Source organism: Drosophila pseudoobscura, chromosome 2, assembly GCF_009870125.1.
Source record: "Drosophila pseudoobscura strain MV-25-SWS-2005 chromosome 2, UCI_Dpse_MV25, whole genome shotgun sequence".
Taxonomy (NCBI): Eukaryota; Metazoa; Arthropoda; class Insecta; order Diptera; family Drosophilidae; genus Drosophila; species Drosophila pseudoobscura.
In genome coordinates, this window is record NC_046679.1 from 14,331,510 (window position 1) to 14,347,453 (window position 15,944).

Genomic DNA, 15,944 nt, shown 5'->3' on the forward strand with positions numbered 1-15,944 from the left:
TATAGTACTTGCACACAACCCAACTCAAGAGAGAGAGATAGAATAGAACTTACGGCGACGGTACTTCTGGCATGGGTGGCGAATGGTCGGCAGTGTCGAGTCGTCTCCGCTTGTCTCGTGTGCCGGCCGAGGAGCGATCCCTTGAATGGTGGCGTCTCCGTGTTCTGGGCATCTTTAAAATCGAGATTCGAATCGCATATAAGTATATGAATTGTCTATGACAAAGTAAAAAGTGTTTGGCAGCTGCCTGCCTCCGTCTCCGCCTCCCCCCATCGACGCTCCGTGCAAAGGTGAGTAGAGTGGGAAATACAGCTGGCACGCCATGTACATGCACATATACCCCTTCACCCAACACACACACCTACATATATTAATTGCAATGCTGTTCGTGTGGGGAAATCAGCCCACAATGCACACCTTTTTAAGGGGGGTGGGGATGGGAGGCATTGCAAGCATTTTGGAGAAACTTCAACTAAACGGAGGAACTACCTTTCAACTCTGGCTATTTGTTTTAGCACGCGGAGACACTCTTAGAAAGCCAAAAAAGCAGCGCGAAATTGATTTTTGTTGTATTGTCTTTGACCCAGCAGCGCGTCTTTTTCGTCTCCAATTTACGCAGCTGCTTGTGGAAGCGTGTGTTGGCCAATATTGTTTGGCCACGGCCGGAATTCGCAACTCTACCCTCGGGGGGTTGCTTTACTATTTGGTCCACCTCAATAGCCACCGATCACTGGGCTAATTGCAATCCTTTCTACGCAAATTGTGTCTTTTTTCAATAATTCACGTCACTTCGTTATTAAATTCACCACGTCTGAGGCCAAGAGCTGCCATGTTGGTTTAGCGATTGCAGCAGAGCTGCCAACTCGTTGCATTTTTAGAATAGATTTGGCAACACTGCTGCGCGCGTGTTGGTGCAAATCAGCCGTTCACACGCTCGTGTGTTTGTGTGTGCGTGTCTGTGCCATGGATATCGGGTGCAGGTAGACAACAGCTCTTTTCCACCAGATATCATGAATGGTTAGGCTTACTTTGCGTTGATTTTCCACTATCTTACCTCTTTCTCTTTCTGTTGATCGAACTGCGTTGTACCTGCTGGCTTTGGTGGGGGCGCTGGTAGCGCTGGATATGGCGATCTGAACGAATACAGGCGTTTCCACAATCCTTCCAAGACTTGGGATAGCGATTGCCAGGATAAATTTACTGGCTGTACGATGCTCGAGTACATGAGTTATCCCTTTAAATGAATGCAGCACAGGTGATGATAGCATTGGTCCGTCTGCCGCGGTGTTTCTATATTTGCCTTGGGCTTGGTTAGTTTTTGGCGCACTTTTGTGCCCGACTATTCTGGCCGACACGGACTAAACCTATTGCACATTAGCTTTTCGCTGACGGCCCTCATCTCGAATGCTTTTCTGACCATGCATTTTTTTAATTTAATGCACTGAAATGGATACGCTCGCTAAATTATAGAAAAACAAGAAAATTGAATTTTCCCGGAGCGCGTCTGTGATAGCGGACCAGTGTGACCGCGGAATATACCGTCCGACCCTCAGGAATATACCAAAATATACCGTCTCATGTTTAAAATACACCGTAAATATACTGACGAATTCAAGTTATATTTTACGAACTTAGCCTACTTGAGCCCCCTCTATTGAAATAGTTCAACGACTTCAGGTAAATGGCGGAAAATATTAACGATTGTTAATTCTTCTTGTAGACACATGCCCTCTTTCATCTGAACTAAAAAAAAAACACGATATCTTTCACCTGAACTGCGCTAACATTATTAAATTTTCATTATTTTCGGTGGATAATTGAAATACCCCCTTGGCTTATAATAGGTTAATCGTTCTCCGTCAAGGATTGGAAACCATATTGCTCAATTTTGATCTTCCGTCGAATATTATTAGCTGGATAGATCATTTTGCCATGCCCACATACTTTAATACGATTTATGAATCAATTTTTTACTTATCTGGCTCATTCTAAATACTTGCTTTCATTGGATCTTGTCTAAGAAAAGGTTTTAGCTTAATAGGTAAAAACAAAACTACGGAACGGAGAGTCGTTCATATTGCTCAATTTAGAGATTCCGTTGAATAATTCTGGCTAACTAAAGCCCTCAGCCATTCCCACATAGTTTTATTACATTGATGAATACATTTTCCACAAGATTGGCTAGTTTTTAGTCCTTGCTTTTATTGCATTTTGGCTAAAACAGCTAAACAACTAAGCTAAAACATGGCGATTACACAAATTAATTTTTATTGTGCATGACAGACTTTCATCGGCAAACTTTGAAATTAGAAAATAACATTAAAACCGACATTCGAGTGGCATTTTCTATTGGACGAATCTCGAATAAGTTACGAGAACCATGCTACGAGCGAGGGAAGAACAGATTTTTTTTTTTTTTTTCTTCAAACCACTTTTTACGCTAGGAATGTACATATGTACATATTTCCGGCCAACGGGCCTGGATTGCACCAGCTTTCAAGTAAACCAATTTGGCCAATGAATTACAGATTTTGTAGAGATTTACAAACCTAACATGCAGTCATCCGAAGAGCGGGAATATTGTACGATGTGCAGATGCCGCATTATGAAGGCACATCGAGTATACAATTAGTCCGGTCCAGTCCAATTTCTTTAAACTTGCCCGACTTGATGTAATCTGCTTGTTTTTTAGAAAAGCATACAGTACTTTGGTTAAAACGTGCTAGTCCACATTCTTTACAATAACACCCGGCCACTTGCACAATATTTTCTCTAAGATTGTTCACAATGATGGGCACAAAATTTCGTGATTAAAATTCATTTTTCTCCGACGTACAAAAAGTTTCTATGCCGACGCGCTGTCCGCAAAATGGACGTTCCGCAAGATGGCCGCGGGATTTCAAGCCAATAGTGTGACCATCTCAACTCTACGACACTTGGTCACACAAAATCAGAGGCTGCCATACCGCCAGTAATTGTTAAAAAGAAGTTAAATTTGAGCTCGAACGGTTATTTAAAAAGATGTTGATGACATTTTTTCTTGAACATTTAAGCGTTGTTATAAAGCTGATCCAAACAGCTGCTTGCTTCAAAAAGTTCTGTGCGCCTGCGCTGCTTTTTCTTTGGCGCCCAATAAAAATACTGGCCATTTCATTCAATTGCATAACAAAACGCAAAAATAACGGTATCGTTATCGTGTGCGTACGCTTCTCAGTCAGATATTGACGTGCTTGCACCAAGCGTCGTGTGTGCGCGGATACTCGACTCGCCCACAGTCCACACGGGGCCACGCTCCCTCCGTCGTGCTGCAAAAATCTCACTTATCAAAGATTCAGCTGTAAATCGACATTCGGCCACAATCCAAATGGCTAAATAATTGATTAAGCGTGCCGCCCCAAGCAGCATGCCTCCCTTACGTCAAAACAGCAACTTCAGCCGCAGAATTAGCCAGAAAATCGCTGCTTCATAGCATCGGTCCGAAAACGTGTTCACTCGACCCCCTACCCCGCAATTATCGTGCTTCTTCCGCAACGCTTCCGTAGTAAATCCACATTTTCCGTGGCCAGGCAATCCTTTTTGGGGGCTAAGACAACGGCTAAGAGATTCGCATCGCACCGTATCGCGTCGCAGAAACGTGTACACGCGTCGTCCAATGGCAAAAGTGAGTAAAGCTTATCGATTTTTACTGGCGCGGCGCTCTTTCCTCTCCTTTTCGCCTCCTCGCGGAACGAACGAAGCCTGTGGGAAGTGTCCGGGGGCCTAATCAAAAAACTCGCGTGATTCACATGAAATATATACACACACACACACACACTGATAGTTCCGAAACACACAGATACGCGAATAAGCACACGCACACACACACAGTGATACAGAGGAAAAGACGCAGGCCTTTTTGGGTCACGAGGCAAGCTGTGTGTTGACATTGGTCCTGGTCTCGTTTTCCCACACAGGCAAAGCACGTGCTTTTTTTAATATTTTTTTTTTTTTGGCACAACTTTTATATACATACATACGTAACCGTTTTCCGCTTGCGTCTCTCGGCCTCTGTCTCCGTCTCTGTGCAACGTTTTTATTGCACTGCGCTCTATTTTACAATTCATGACGTTCGTTGGCTTTCCCTTTCGTTTGCCTTTCAGCTGGTGTTGGCGGCACTTTAGAGAATCAGTTGGAAGCGACACCACCGAACGCCACACGCTTAACCGGAAGGAGGCATGGACACCGCTGCTGCCGCCGCCGCCGCCGTTGTCGTTGACCTGAGCTCCGAGGGCAGCGGCAAATCAAAGCTCCTGAGCAGCCCCATCCCCAGCCCCGGTACCACCGGGCCCAGCATCCCACATCCCAGCTCCACATTGAAGCCCAAGCCAGTGACGGGCTACACTCTAGCCGTGGCACCTTCCGCAGCTGCATGCAGCGATCAGGATCAGGCGGGCAGCACCGTGGAGTCCGTAGCGGACACGCCACCGCCAACGCCGCCTTCCAGCACGGACCGCATCGGTGCGCAACGGTGTCCGGGCAACGATGTTATTGGGACTGGGGCTGGGGCTGCTCCCGAGCCCCTCAATGCCGCTGATGCCCATCCAATGCCTTTGAACGGAGGCCTCCTGTGCAAGGAGGCAATCACAGCGGCCGCCTCGGAGCATGGTCAATCCGGCCCAACATCAACGTCTTCCGCTAACGCTTCCACAACGCCAATGTCTGCCTTGCTAACACCAGCTGCAGCTGCACCTGCAACGGTGACCATATCCACGGAACAACCATCTGCAGTAGCGCCTGGCGGGGCAGCTCCAGGAACTCCAGCAACAACCACCACAACGACGACCACAAGTACAAGCCATGCTCCACCGGTGGGTGCCGCACCGTCATCATCTTCCTCATCATCGCTGAACAGCGTCTGCAATTCCCGTTCGCGTTCCAGTTCGAGCTCCGTGCCGAGCACGGGTCCGCTGTTGCAGTGGCAGGACATGCCCCAGTATTTGCAGTTCAATCCGTATGTGCTCCGTGGCTACCGTCCCCTGCAAACCTTCAAGGGCTGCCTGCTGAGCCTCTTCTACTGGCACAACGAGACCATCAACATACTGACACACGGTGAGTGCACACTACCACAGCCACCACTACCACTACTACTAGCTATTGCTCTTCCTCCCTGCAATACCTGCCCTCCCACACGCCAAATGTCACATCACACTTGTTTCTTGCTCATTTATCGATCCATGCGAATGCCAATACCTCTCAGTGGCTTTGAAATTCGTAGCTCGTAACAATCACGGTCAAAGCCAAGTGCAGGCGGGCCACATAAATAGAATGAACCTCGGTCTAAAGCTGGAACTGGCACAGGGCCTGGGCCTGGGGCTGGGGCTGGGGCTGGGCTGGGGTTACGTTGCGGTTGCAAGCCAAAAGAAAGAATGAACATGTTCCATGGAATGCAGCTGCGGCTGGAGCGCTTTAATGGTAGAATCAATTAATTAGAATCAAAAAATCACTTATATAAGTCTACTATACGATACTCCGAATGTTAGTAGAGCATACACTTCTGGCGGGGATTCATGGGGGAGTCGACGGGACAGTTGAACTCCTTGGAGAACTCATCAAAGTTGGACAGCGGTCCGATAACCCGAAATTTACCGGGCACGTGCTGGTCGGTGGACACCTGTATGGCCTTCACCCTCGGATGGGCATCGTTGCACCAGACCTGACCATAGCTTATGAAGAACAGCTGCTTGCTGTTGTAGTCCATTGTGGGGAGGGTCTCCTTGAGCAGTGCCTCGGAGCTGTTGGGCCTCGACAGCAGGTTATCGTGCCATTTGCGATAGGCGGTGTAGGCGAGACGCACTCCTCCGTTGTCCGCTATGTTCTCCGACTGCGAGACGGACTTCTTGAGGGGAATGCCGTCGTAGACATAGCCGCCGTACTGTTCCGTGAAGCACGTCTGACGATCCAGAAAGTTGTTGGCGGACGTCTGGTCCCACCAGTCGTGGAACTGGCCACGGGCATCGAACTTCCGGCCAGAGTCGTCGAAGCCATGGATCAGCTCGTGGCCAATGAGCACCGCCAGGGAGCCGAACATGATGGCGCTGGGATAGGCCTTGCCCCACAGGTAGAAGGGCTGCAGCAGGGCCACCGGCACCTTAATGGCGTTCTCCACGAGAATGTTGGCCGGCGTGTAGCTGAGCAGCTCACCCGCCTCCAGCGGCTTGGCCGGCTGATGCAGCTCCTCGCGCATTTGCTTTACGCCCAGGATGGTGGCCTGTCGCAGATTCTCCACGTAGTCGGCGCTCTGCAGGTTCAGTCCGGCAAACTCCTCGGTGAAGTTGTGGTCCGCGTAGGAGTTCACCTGCAGCGTCATCGCCTCGAGCTTCACGATTGCCTTTTGGCGGGTGGGGCGGTCGATCCAGTCCAGCTGCTGGCTGGAGTGCAGCGTCTCGTTGAAGGTGGACTTGAGTTGCCTCCACATGTCCTCGATTTGCCGGGCGGTCTCGTCGTTTTTGTTGCTGCGATAGATCATGTTGTCCAGGTTCTTGGCGAAGCTCTTTTTGGTGAGACCGATGCACATCTCCTTCTTGCTCTCCGCCGACGTGGCAGCCGTCACGGCAAAGTCCTTGATCATGCTGTAGAATATGTAGTTGGCCACAACGCGCTTCGGCGTGCGCTGGATCACCTGGATGAGGTTCCGCTGATAGTCCGAGTTGTACTCGTAAATCTGGTCAGTGGTCTTGACCTCGTCGCCCATGCTGACCGACACAAATCGCTCAATTTCCAGCGTGGGCGCATAGCGCTTGTGCATCTCGGCCACCGTCATCAGTTCTGTCATGGCGGCAATGTCCGCGCCATCGCTCTCATCGGCGAGGCCACGGGCCAGATCCACCTCAAAGTCCAGCAGCTCCTGGGCCGTTGCTTTGGCCAGTTCCTTCTCGACGCCCAGAAAGCGCTCCATTGTGCGCTGCATGCGGTCCCGAAGGGCCAGGCGATAGGTCAGGGTCCTGTTGTCCAGATACATGCTGCGCGACTCGAGGGGGAACTCCTGCTGGCCGACATACAGCCTGTTCAGATGATTGTTGGCAAAGTCCTTGGTCACTTCGATGCTGAGGATGGAGCCCACTCCGTAGCGGTAGTCCATGCGGGCGGCCGTATCCAGCCAGTCAAAGTCCGCCTCCTGCCAGGAGGACCCCTCCAGCACGGGCATGGAGCCGAACTCGGCGATCAGGCTCTTCAGCTTCTGCGCATAGGTGTCTTTCAGCTCCCCCAGGCGCGTGCAGGACTCGTAGAAGTGCTTCACCTGAATATCCTCGCGCGTGTCCTTGGCACCCGGCGCACTGGTGAGGATCAGCGCCAGCTTGCGGTTGAGGGCTTTGGTCAGCGTCTCGAACAGTCCGGTGGTGTACTCACTCAGGCTCACGGCCGAATTGATGCGCGACCAATTGCCGCAGGCAAAGGCGTAGAAGTCGGTGCACGGATCGGCCCTCTGATTCATGAAGCTCTTCATTTCGGCGGCCTTGGCCAACCGCAGCAGCTCCCTCATATACGGCGTGTCCTCGTTCAGCTGGTGCTCCTCCCCGGCCGCAGGCGCCGCCTGGCCGCAGCTCAGCAGCACGGACAGAGTGCACAGGACGTGCCCTACAAGGTAGATAGTATGAAGCGCTCGCATCTTGGGCCCGTTGCTTCTTGGTTCGATTTGTATAGTCGACTAAACAACAGAGCCCCAGATGATGCACACCAGTATCATCCAGAGGCCAGCGGCCAGAGCTGTGCCTCTGTTCTCGGTAAAAAGTCCGACCCCGGGGGTTATCTCCCATCTCCCACAGCGCTGCCCCAGTTAGTGATGACGGCGTGAATATTTGTTGTTTGTGCAATTGAATGAATGCCTTTCCCCCCATTAGTGCGATTCCCCAGAATTTGCAATTGTACGGGCGATATTTTGAAATCTGAAGCCACATACAGTATTACTTACCGAAGAGTTACTTCAACTCAGATCCGATCTGAAAACGTGATAAAAACGTGCCAAGTTGTAGACCATTTTTCATTTACAAAATTTTATAAGTTAATTTAATAAAGAAACGCCTTTAAAAATTGACCAATCTCTTAGAAAATTTATTAATTTGGGATAAAATTATGTTTCTTTTGAAAATCGCGTTGTAAAAACTCTTAAAACATTGTGTTTTTTTTACATATGGAATTTATTATTTGTGGCGCTAGATAAAATATTTAATAAAAATTCCAAATTCCAGAAACATGTATATTGTCCCCTAAATTCTTAAACAGTTCTCTCTACTCGACGTCGATGTCGGCGTTGCAAAATTCTCCCAATCGCTTGTATGGTTTCTCTTTGTTGCTCTCCATTAAACGTTATACCGGAATACACACCACCTTATTAAGGCGCGGAATATAGAACACAATCACGAGTTGATGCTGAAGTGTGTACACACTCGCCAAGGCATTTACATACATAAATATATCCAAAACGAAGAAAAAAGTAACGAATTCTAGTGAAAATTCACTTCGAATTTTATATATGTAACTATTAATTAACATGTACATACATATGTGTGTATGTTTCAACTTTTAAAAATCAGTTTCACGAATACGCACTATATTACTGTATGCAAAATATAGTGTGTACCCACTGTAATAGGTGAGGTGTGTACACATGACGCGCACAGCTTTCGAATTTCCATTCAATCGGCCATTGATCGCAACGCAATAAAATTGATATTGAGCAATTAATTTGTTAATGTTAATTGTTCGCTGAGTGATCAAGTGCCGCGGGCTTTTCTCCAAGTGCTTGCCAAGCAACGTGAACTGCGATCTAATCACGCTCTCCCCACTAGCCGCCGGAGACGATACGACTTGGGAGACCAACGACCAGCCATGGTGATAAGATGGGAGAGAGTGGGAGCTTGGGGCTTAGGCTCTCTCTCTCTCTCACTGGGGCTCTGACTCAATCTCAGCAAGGTTTACATACGTACGGAAGTGCGTTGTGTACGGGGAGTGCTCTATTATTGCCACTTTCAGTTGCCCGTCGAATGTTCGCCATGGAGAACGCTTCTCCTGCTGCTACTGCTGCTAGCCAGCTCGTGCTGTTGATTTTGATTGCTGGGACTGGGAGTGGCCAGGGTCATCTGCTCTCCCAGCCCGCGATGGAACTACGCATTCAGGCCCAGGAACAGCTCATCTCGCAGCACAACGACAGCGCCTATGTGCAGCGTCTGATGCGACTGTCCAAGGCGGCCGAGATGCGAAACTATATGCAGACGGAGCTGGAGCCCTGCGACAATTTCTACGACTACAGCTGCGGCAACTGGCCCAAAATCAATCCCGCCAATACAGCAAGTCCGCGCGAGACCAACTACGAACAGCTGCTGGTCAAAGGCTACCACCACAAACAGCAGCGCCTGCTTCAGCGTCCGGCTGACGCTGCCACCGATGCGGATGAGCTGCTCAAATTGAAGGAGTTCTATTCCAGCTGCCTGCACTACCGCCAGACGCCGCTGCCTGTGTACCGCGAACAGTTGCTGGAGATTGCGGCCGAGTTTGGGCATATGCCCGTCCTGGCCTTGCCGGGTCAGGAGTGGCCCGCCGACGACTTCGATTGGGTAGCCACCGTGGCCCACATCAAGCGGAAGTATGGCCTGGATATCATCCTACGCCTGCAGGTGTCTCCTGCGGGCATCTATGTGGGGCAGCCGCAGCAGATCCTGCCACAGCCCAATCGGCAGGCAAGAGCTGCCACCATAGCGGACCAGCTAGAGCGGCATTTGGGCGTGGAAACGGAATTGGCACGGAACACTTCGCTGGAAATCACGAGAATGGAAGATTTGGTGGCCCAGCATATGAGGGATCTTCCAGTGGGTGTGCTGGCGCGTCCACGCACCCCCGAGGAGTTGGATGCCCCCTACTCTGAAGCCTTCAATCTCACCCAGTACATTGAGCTTGTCCTCGAGCGGCCATTGAACCCCAACGATACTCTCTACGAGCATGTGCCCAGCTATCAGGCGCATCTGCTGGGTTTTCTGAGTAACACTACGCCCCGGGAGCAGGCCAACTATATCTTCCACGAGCTGCTGCAGCACTTTTACTACGAGTGGAGTGGTTCCGTGGTGGAGCACTGCATGTCCAAGACGAGGAGCCTGTTCCCCGAGCTGCTCGACAACATGGTCCTGGGGGAGTACGGCGATGCAGCCACTCTTAGCGACATAGAGGCCGTCTGGCAGCAGATCAAACGCAGCTTCCGTGACCTACTGGAGAACGACACCGCCGACTGGTTGGCCTTGGCCACACGCACCCAGTTGCTGGAACAGATCAATGCCACTCGCCTGCTGATAAACGGGCATGGAGATGTGAATTTCACACAGACCTATGAACGATTGGAGCTAAGGCCCCGCGACTATCTGCAGAACCTGCGGGCCGTGCTCAGTCACGACAGTCTGAAGACCAAATTGTCTGCGGCCCCATTGACAGTGGCCAGCTATGATCCCGTGGAGAAGCGTGTCCTGTTGCCAGTGGCCCTGCTGCAGCCGAACTACCTGTGGTCCCGCTACTACCCACGCGCCCTGCGCTACGGGAGCTTGGGCACTCTGCTCGCCCACGAGTTGGCCCACAGCATCGAGGATGTCTCCCACTGGGATGCCACGTCGATAAAAGAATACCACAAGCGATGGGCCTGCTTCAAGGAACAGTACGGACGCCTCCGGCTCAATGGAGAGTATTTGCCGAAGAGCGATCTGCAGGCGGAGAACATAGCCGACAATCTGGCTGTGCAGGTATCCTACCACGCCTACTCCAAGTACCTGGCTGAGCTGGCCCCATCCGCCCTGTCCTCGGAGCGGCTGCCACAGATGACCCAGAGTCCGCGGCAGCTGTTCTTCATCAGCTACGCACAGTTCTGGTGCAACGATGCCAATGAGCGGTTCCGCGACAGGGTATCCCTACTCGTTTCGTACACACCCAATGCCCTGAGGGTGCTGGGGGCACTCTCCAACCTTGGAGCCTTTCGGCGGGACTTTGGCTGCAGCAGTGGCAGTCCGATGACCTCCTCCCAGAAGTGCCAGCTGTACGGCATCTCCTTGGATTAGTTGAGAGCCCTTCGAAGGGAACATATTCTCGAATGAAATATATTTTTATAAACAAGAACAAGCAGCTTTTTAATAACTATATAAAATAGAGAACATTTATTAATTGTATGCTAAATATTTGCATCCTCCAGGATTAAGTCCTCATTATATATGTATGTAATATGACGGGGGCACGAACCTCGGTCTGCCATCCTTTCGGAGGAACTGCGGCTCCTCCCATTTCACTCCCTTTTATGCAAATGATTGTGTCAAAAAATATGTTTTGATGAATTTCTTAATCCTTTTTTATGTGGCCTTGCCACATCACAGGAATAACTGATTTTTTTCAAATTAGAGGGCTCCAGACTGACCGAAAAATATGAAGAAAAGTTACCAGATAGGTGAAAAATATTACGCAGCAAAAAATTCTTCTTCATCTTTGCAGGCGAATATTTATAACGAAAACTGCTTTAAAATCAAACCAAAAGCTAATAATAAAATAAACGCAATGGCCTACATCGCAAATAAGACGAATCTCTTGCGCGCTATCGCTAAGCGGGGTTTAGCCTTCTGCCCACGCCCCGTGGGGGACATCTCCGCCGTGAGTGTGAAAGTTCTGGAGAACAAATTGGTTGTGGCCACAGCGGATGCCACCGTGCCCGTCTCGCGCGTGTCCGTCGTGCTGGGAGCTGGGTCTCGTCACGAGACCTACGATACCCTGGGAGCTTCCCATCTGCTCCGCTTGGCCGGAGGACTGAGCACCCAGAACTCGTCTGCTTTCGCCATTGCCCGCAACATTCAGCAGGTCGGCGGCACCTTGACCGCCTGGAACGACCGCGAAGTTGTCGGCTACACCGTGGAGACCACGGCCAACAACGTGGACACCGGTCTGCGCTACCTGCAGGACCTGCTGCAGCCAGCCTTCAAGCCATGGGAGATGATGGATAATGCCAAGACTCTGCACAACCAACTGTATGCTGTCACCCAAGAGCAACGCGCCATCGAGCTGGTCCACAAGGCTGCCTTCCGTACCGGCCTGGGCAACTCCATCTACATCCCCACTTTCCAGCTGGACAATCTTTCCTCTGAAAGCCTGCTGCACTACGTGGCCAACAACTTTTCGGCCAGTCGGGCTGCCGTTGTTGGCGTTGGTATTGACAGCAGCACTCTGTCGGACTTCGCCCAGATCCTGGAGTTCCCGAACGGCGGGGCAAAGACTGCATCCGCCAAATATTTTGGGGGCGATGCCCGCAAGGAGACCAACGGACAACGTGCCACTGTCGCCGTTGCTGGTCTGGGCGGCTCCATTGCCAAACACAAGGAGGCCCTTGCCTTTGCCGTGCTGGAGCAGGCTGTGGGCGCTGGTGCAGCCACTAAGCGCGGAAACTCTGCGGGACTGTTCGGCGAGGCTCTCAACTGTGCAGGCGGCTCGAGCCCCAGCTCTGTTAGGGCTCTGAATAGCACCTATTCGGATGCCGGACTCTTTGGCTTCGTGGTGTCCGGCGATGCCAAGGAAATTGGCAAGACCGTCGAGTTCCTGGTTCGCGGTTTGAAGTCTGCTTTGGTTTCGGAAAAAGATGTGACTCGCGGCAAGGCCATGCTGAAGGCCCGCATCATCTCGAAGTATTCCTCCGATGGTGGTCTGATCAAGGAGATCGGGCGCCAAGCGGCGCTCAGCAGAAACGTCTTGGAGGCTGACACTTTGCTGTCCGCCATTGATGGCATTACCCAGAAGCAGGTCCAGGTGGCTGCCAAGAAGGTGGCCGACTCGAAGCTATCGGTCGGCGCCATTGGAAATCTACAGAACGTGCCCTACGCTGCTGATTTGGTTTAAATAGAAAAACTCGCCTGTTATCCGTAAATGTAACGACTAAAAATAAACTTATTGCAAAATGTATGAATTATATGGAGTATTCATATTACGAGGGCGCCTTCACACCTTTTGTTCCATATTTTGTAACTTGGAAATCTCTTTTCTTCTTGCAGCCATACCCATCATCTATATACTGGCCATTGTGCCCGGTCTGATGCCCTGGGACAGTGGCTACAAGTTTCTGTCGTTCTGCCACGTCTTCGGATCGGTGGCACCCTGGTGCGGCAGCTTCGTCTACCATCTGTTCATGAACATCGAGAAGGGCGAGAATGTGTACTATACACTGCTCAAGCTGGACATGGTCGGGATCTGGGTGAGCCAGAGCTTCGGTGAGTGTAATCGGCAGAGACTGCCCACTCGTGGTACCTCCAGACACCCAGAACCCTATGGCGATATAGATTAGGCGGGCGAGAGCTTGAGCAATGGCCTCCATCTTCGGTTGTTTCTCGACTGATCTGAACATTTTGGCTGGGAATCGGCGGGGTCTTATCGGTAGGTGGCCTCTCCCTCTCTCATCACACTATCTCTCTTCCGCTGTCTCATTGCAGGTGCCTTGCCCCTGGTGACGGCCACAACGCTGTGCTTCACGCCCGTCCTCAAGTGGCTAATCATCAGCTCCTATTGCCTGCTCTCGCTGTGGGGCCTCTACAAGGTAAGAAGATCTGCTCAGTTCCTGCTCAAGAACTGACTAATGTACTATACTAATATGTGTTCCTCCTCAGGCTCTGACCGCCAGTTCGCCCTGGCAGCGTCGCCTCTGTTTTGCTCTGCCCTTTGGCATGCGCTCCATTCTGACCTTTCTGCGGATCCGGGGAATGGTCGGCGGCAGTCACATGGCCCTCTCCCATGTCTATCTGCAGGTGCGTATGTCGAGGCTTTCCAATTCACTAACATGCTATTTTCTATAACTAAACGTTTTTGGCTGGCCTCTCCCTGTGCGCATAGGTTGAAGTTGTAAGTGCCACATTTTCATACATATACATATGTACGTACATTCGAGTAAATGGACAATGCCGCAACCCACATTGACCGGCAGACACCAGTATAGTACAGACACAGAGCCCCCCATCAGTGCCGCTTTTGCTAATCGCGTTTTTCCCCACTTGTGTGTGTTGCTTCCAGGACGGTGTCTCCATTCTGGGCGGGGCCATTGGCGCCATGCGGATACCGGAGAAGTGGTTCCCCGGCGTGGTCGACTTCTATCTGAATTCACACAACATCATGCACGTGCTGGTCGTGGTGGCTGTCTACTCCATGCATAAGGTGAAGCGTTCCACTGGAGTCCAATTCCCGGGCTAATTGTAATCTTTTCTGCAGGCCACCATCAAGGACTTTGAGTGGATGTCCACGCAGACATGCAATAGCTTTGCCAATGTCACCGAGACGGCGATCGGCCATGGGGAACTATGACCCGTTTACTGGCTGCTGCTGCTACTGCTGCTGCTGCTGCCGTTGCCATGGATGCTGTTGACCAGGCCGCGGGCCAGGCGATCCCATGCGATTCACGCCGTACTGGCCCTGGCCTGGAGGAGGAGACGGGCACCGATCGGAGCCGGGTGAAACCGCTCACTAGATAGATGACGCATACTCGTACATAGGACATAAAGACATAACATAAAGACAAAAGCGCTACTTGAGTATATACCGTGTATAATGTTGCAGTAACAATATACATATGTATATCTAGTTATAGGCCATACATATACATATATATATGAACTGTATAGTACATATAGTACATACTTCGACTGTGGTATTAAGCATTAAGGTTATATAAATTACTGAAATGACAGGAAATGAGAAGCTGATTGAAAAGAACTCGAATGTGCGAAAGTTTCGTGAGATAAGCCGATCGTCGACGGATGATGATGGGTAGTAATATATTGTATGAGTAATAATGATTTGAATGATGTTGATACATGTGTACCTCATTGTGCTTACGACAAAAACATCTAATTTTCAAATATTGTATGTATAACTTTGTACCTCGTCGAGAATTCTTACAATAAGGACACACACCTATAAGCTAACCTTCTTCCTAGTTGATCTTTTTAGATATGCAAATTGTTAATTTTTGGCAAACGTAACGTGGTAGTCTCTATAGTGGTAGTCTCTATAAGGACTCTCTATTAATTAATGCTCCAATCTGTGCATAGTTGTGAAATGGAACCAAACAAAACAAAACAGAACTGGAACCACGACAAAGTTGTTGCTGTTGTGTGCCAGTACCTATGAGTAATTAGATGAAGAGGATTCCAGGAGTCGAGATATCGAGATATCGAGGAGTCAGATGTCGAGTATTCCATGTTGGACAAGCGTGAAAGTGAAACAATGAAAACAAACAATCTTCTGGCTATATCGCTGCTGCAACGAATCACGTACATACATACGTAGTGAATGCTAAACATAAAGTAAGAGTACTTAAACTTAATATGATATTGAGTTGATATCATTTATGTCAATTGATTGCGCAATATTAACCTCAAGTATTTACTGAGCTCCCCGAATATACTTAATATATTTAATATGAATTAGTAAAATTGCAATATTTATTACCCTAGAACCTTAGGCGTGAATTAGGGAAGGTATTCTTACAACCAACCAAACAACCAACCAAACAAACAAACAAAAAATGAAACAAAAAAAATGTACTAGATACGATAGCAAACCATTCAAAAAAGTCGGTCTACTTTTAATCCAAAATGCGAAGCAAAGCGAACAATTATGAGTAACATGTTTTAGTAGTGTCAATAATTTACACCACCCTCCAATGAGAGAGAGAGAACCGAGCAAATCTAACAAATGAAACGTAAGCTAACAAACCAAACTAATTCAACAAAGCAATAATTAATAATTAATAGGCAAACTCAATGCTTTTAAGTTACAAAAGTTGCTACTAGTTTTAAGTAACAATTATAAAAATATTGTCAAATGATTTTCTGAGAAGAGAAGGTTAACAAGTGAAAATAATAAACGATCAAAAAACAAATCCGAGTTTGAATTTCAATTTGAAAATGTAGATA

At 49.4% G+C, this 15,944-nt stretch overlaps 5 protein-coding genes across 10 annotated transcripts in view; 3 read left to right on the forward strand and 2 right to left on the reverse strand.

Moving 5' to 3' along the window:
* The window catches only part of Doa (Darkener of apricot), a 39,818-nt gene extending 38,369 nt beyond the window's left edge, over nucleotides 1–1,449 (reverse strand). The window contains exons 1-2 of the mRNA XM_003736520.3: nucleotides 1,055–1,449; nucleotides 54–172 (exon numbers count right to left, since the gene is read on the reverse strand). Of these exons, the coding sequence (XP_003736568.2) occupies nucleotides 54–172; nucleotides 1,055–1,225 (290 nt within the window). The 5' untranslated portion in view covers nucleotides 1,226–1,449. The remainder of the gene's footprint in view (nucleotides 1–53; nucleotides 173–1,054) is intronic.
* LOC6897312 (progestin and adipoQ receptor family member 4) lies at nucleotides 172–15,910 on the forward strand. 6 transcript variants are annotated; one of them, XR_004468355.1, is made up of 8 exons: nucleotides 172–290; nucleotides 4,140–4,847; nucleotides 4,919–5,088; nucleotides 13,035–13,250; nucleotides 13,470–13,573; nucleotides 13,644–13,875; nucleotides 14,044–14,184; nucleotides 14,239–15,910. XR_004468355.1 is itself a non-coding variant. In XM_033376393.1 (8 exons), exons 2-7 carry the CDS (start codon nucleotides 4,215–4,217, stop codon nucleotides 14,181–14,183), a joined length of 1,401 nt encoding a protein of 466 aa, XP_033232284.1. In that variant the 5' UTR covers nucleotides 172–290; nucleotides 4,140–4,214; the 3' UTR covers nucleotide 14,184; nucleotides 14,239–15,910. The 6 variants fall into 6 exon arrangements, 5 of the variants coding, with proteins under 5 accessions (XP_033232284.1, XP_033232285.1, XP_003736574.3 ...); XM_033376393.1 differs by having other exon boundaries at nucleotides 13,644–13,781; XM_033376394.1 differs by lacking the exon at nucleotides 14,239–15,910 and having other exon boundaries at nucleotides 13,644–13,781; nucleotides 13,867–13,875; nucleotides 14,044–14,172.
* Nucleotides 5,415–7,694, reverse strand: LOC5495521 (neprilysin-4-like). Its single transcript, XM_001358705.4, has one exon. The coding sequence runs from the start codon at nucleotides 7,643–7,645 to the stop codon at nucleotides 5,516–5,518; it is 2,130 nt and encodes a 709-aa protein (XP_001358742.3). The 5' UTR covers nucleotides 7,646–7,694; the 3' UTR covers nucleotides 5,415–5,515.
* Nepl19 (Neprilysin-like 19) lies at nucleotides 8,981–11,127 on the forward strand. The gene has a single exon (XM_001358706.4). The coding sequence runs from the start codon at nucleotides 9,021–9,023 to the stop codon at nucleotides 11,067–11,069; it is 2,049 nt and encodes a 682-aa protein (XP_001358743.4). The 5' UTR covers nucleotides 8,981–9,020; the 3' UTR covers nucleotides 11,070–11,127.
* Nucleotides 11,303–12,949, forward strand: LOC6897314 (cytochrome b-c1 complex subunit 2, mitochondrial-like). The gene has a single exon (XM_002137433.4). The coding sequence runs from the start codon at nucleotides 11,428–11,430 to the stop codon at nucleotides 12,880–12,882; it is 1,455 nt and encodes a 484-aa protein (XP_002137469.3). The 5' UTR covers nucleotides 11,303–11,427; the 3' UTR covers nucleotides 12,883–12,949.
* Nucleotides 15,911–15,944: the final 34 nt, after the last annotated feature.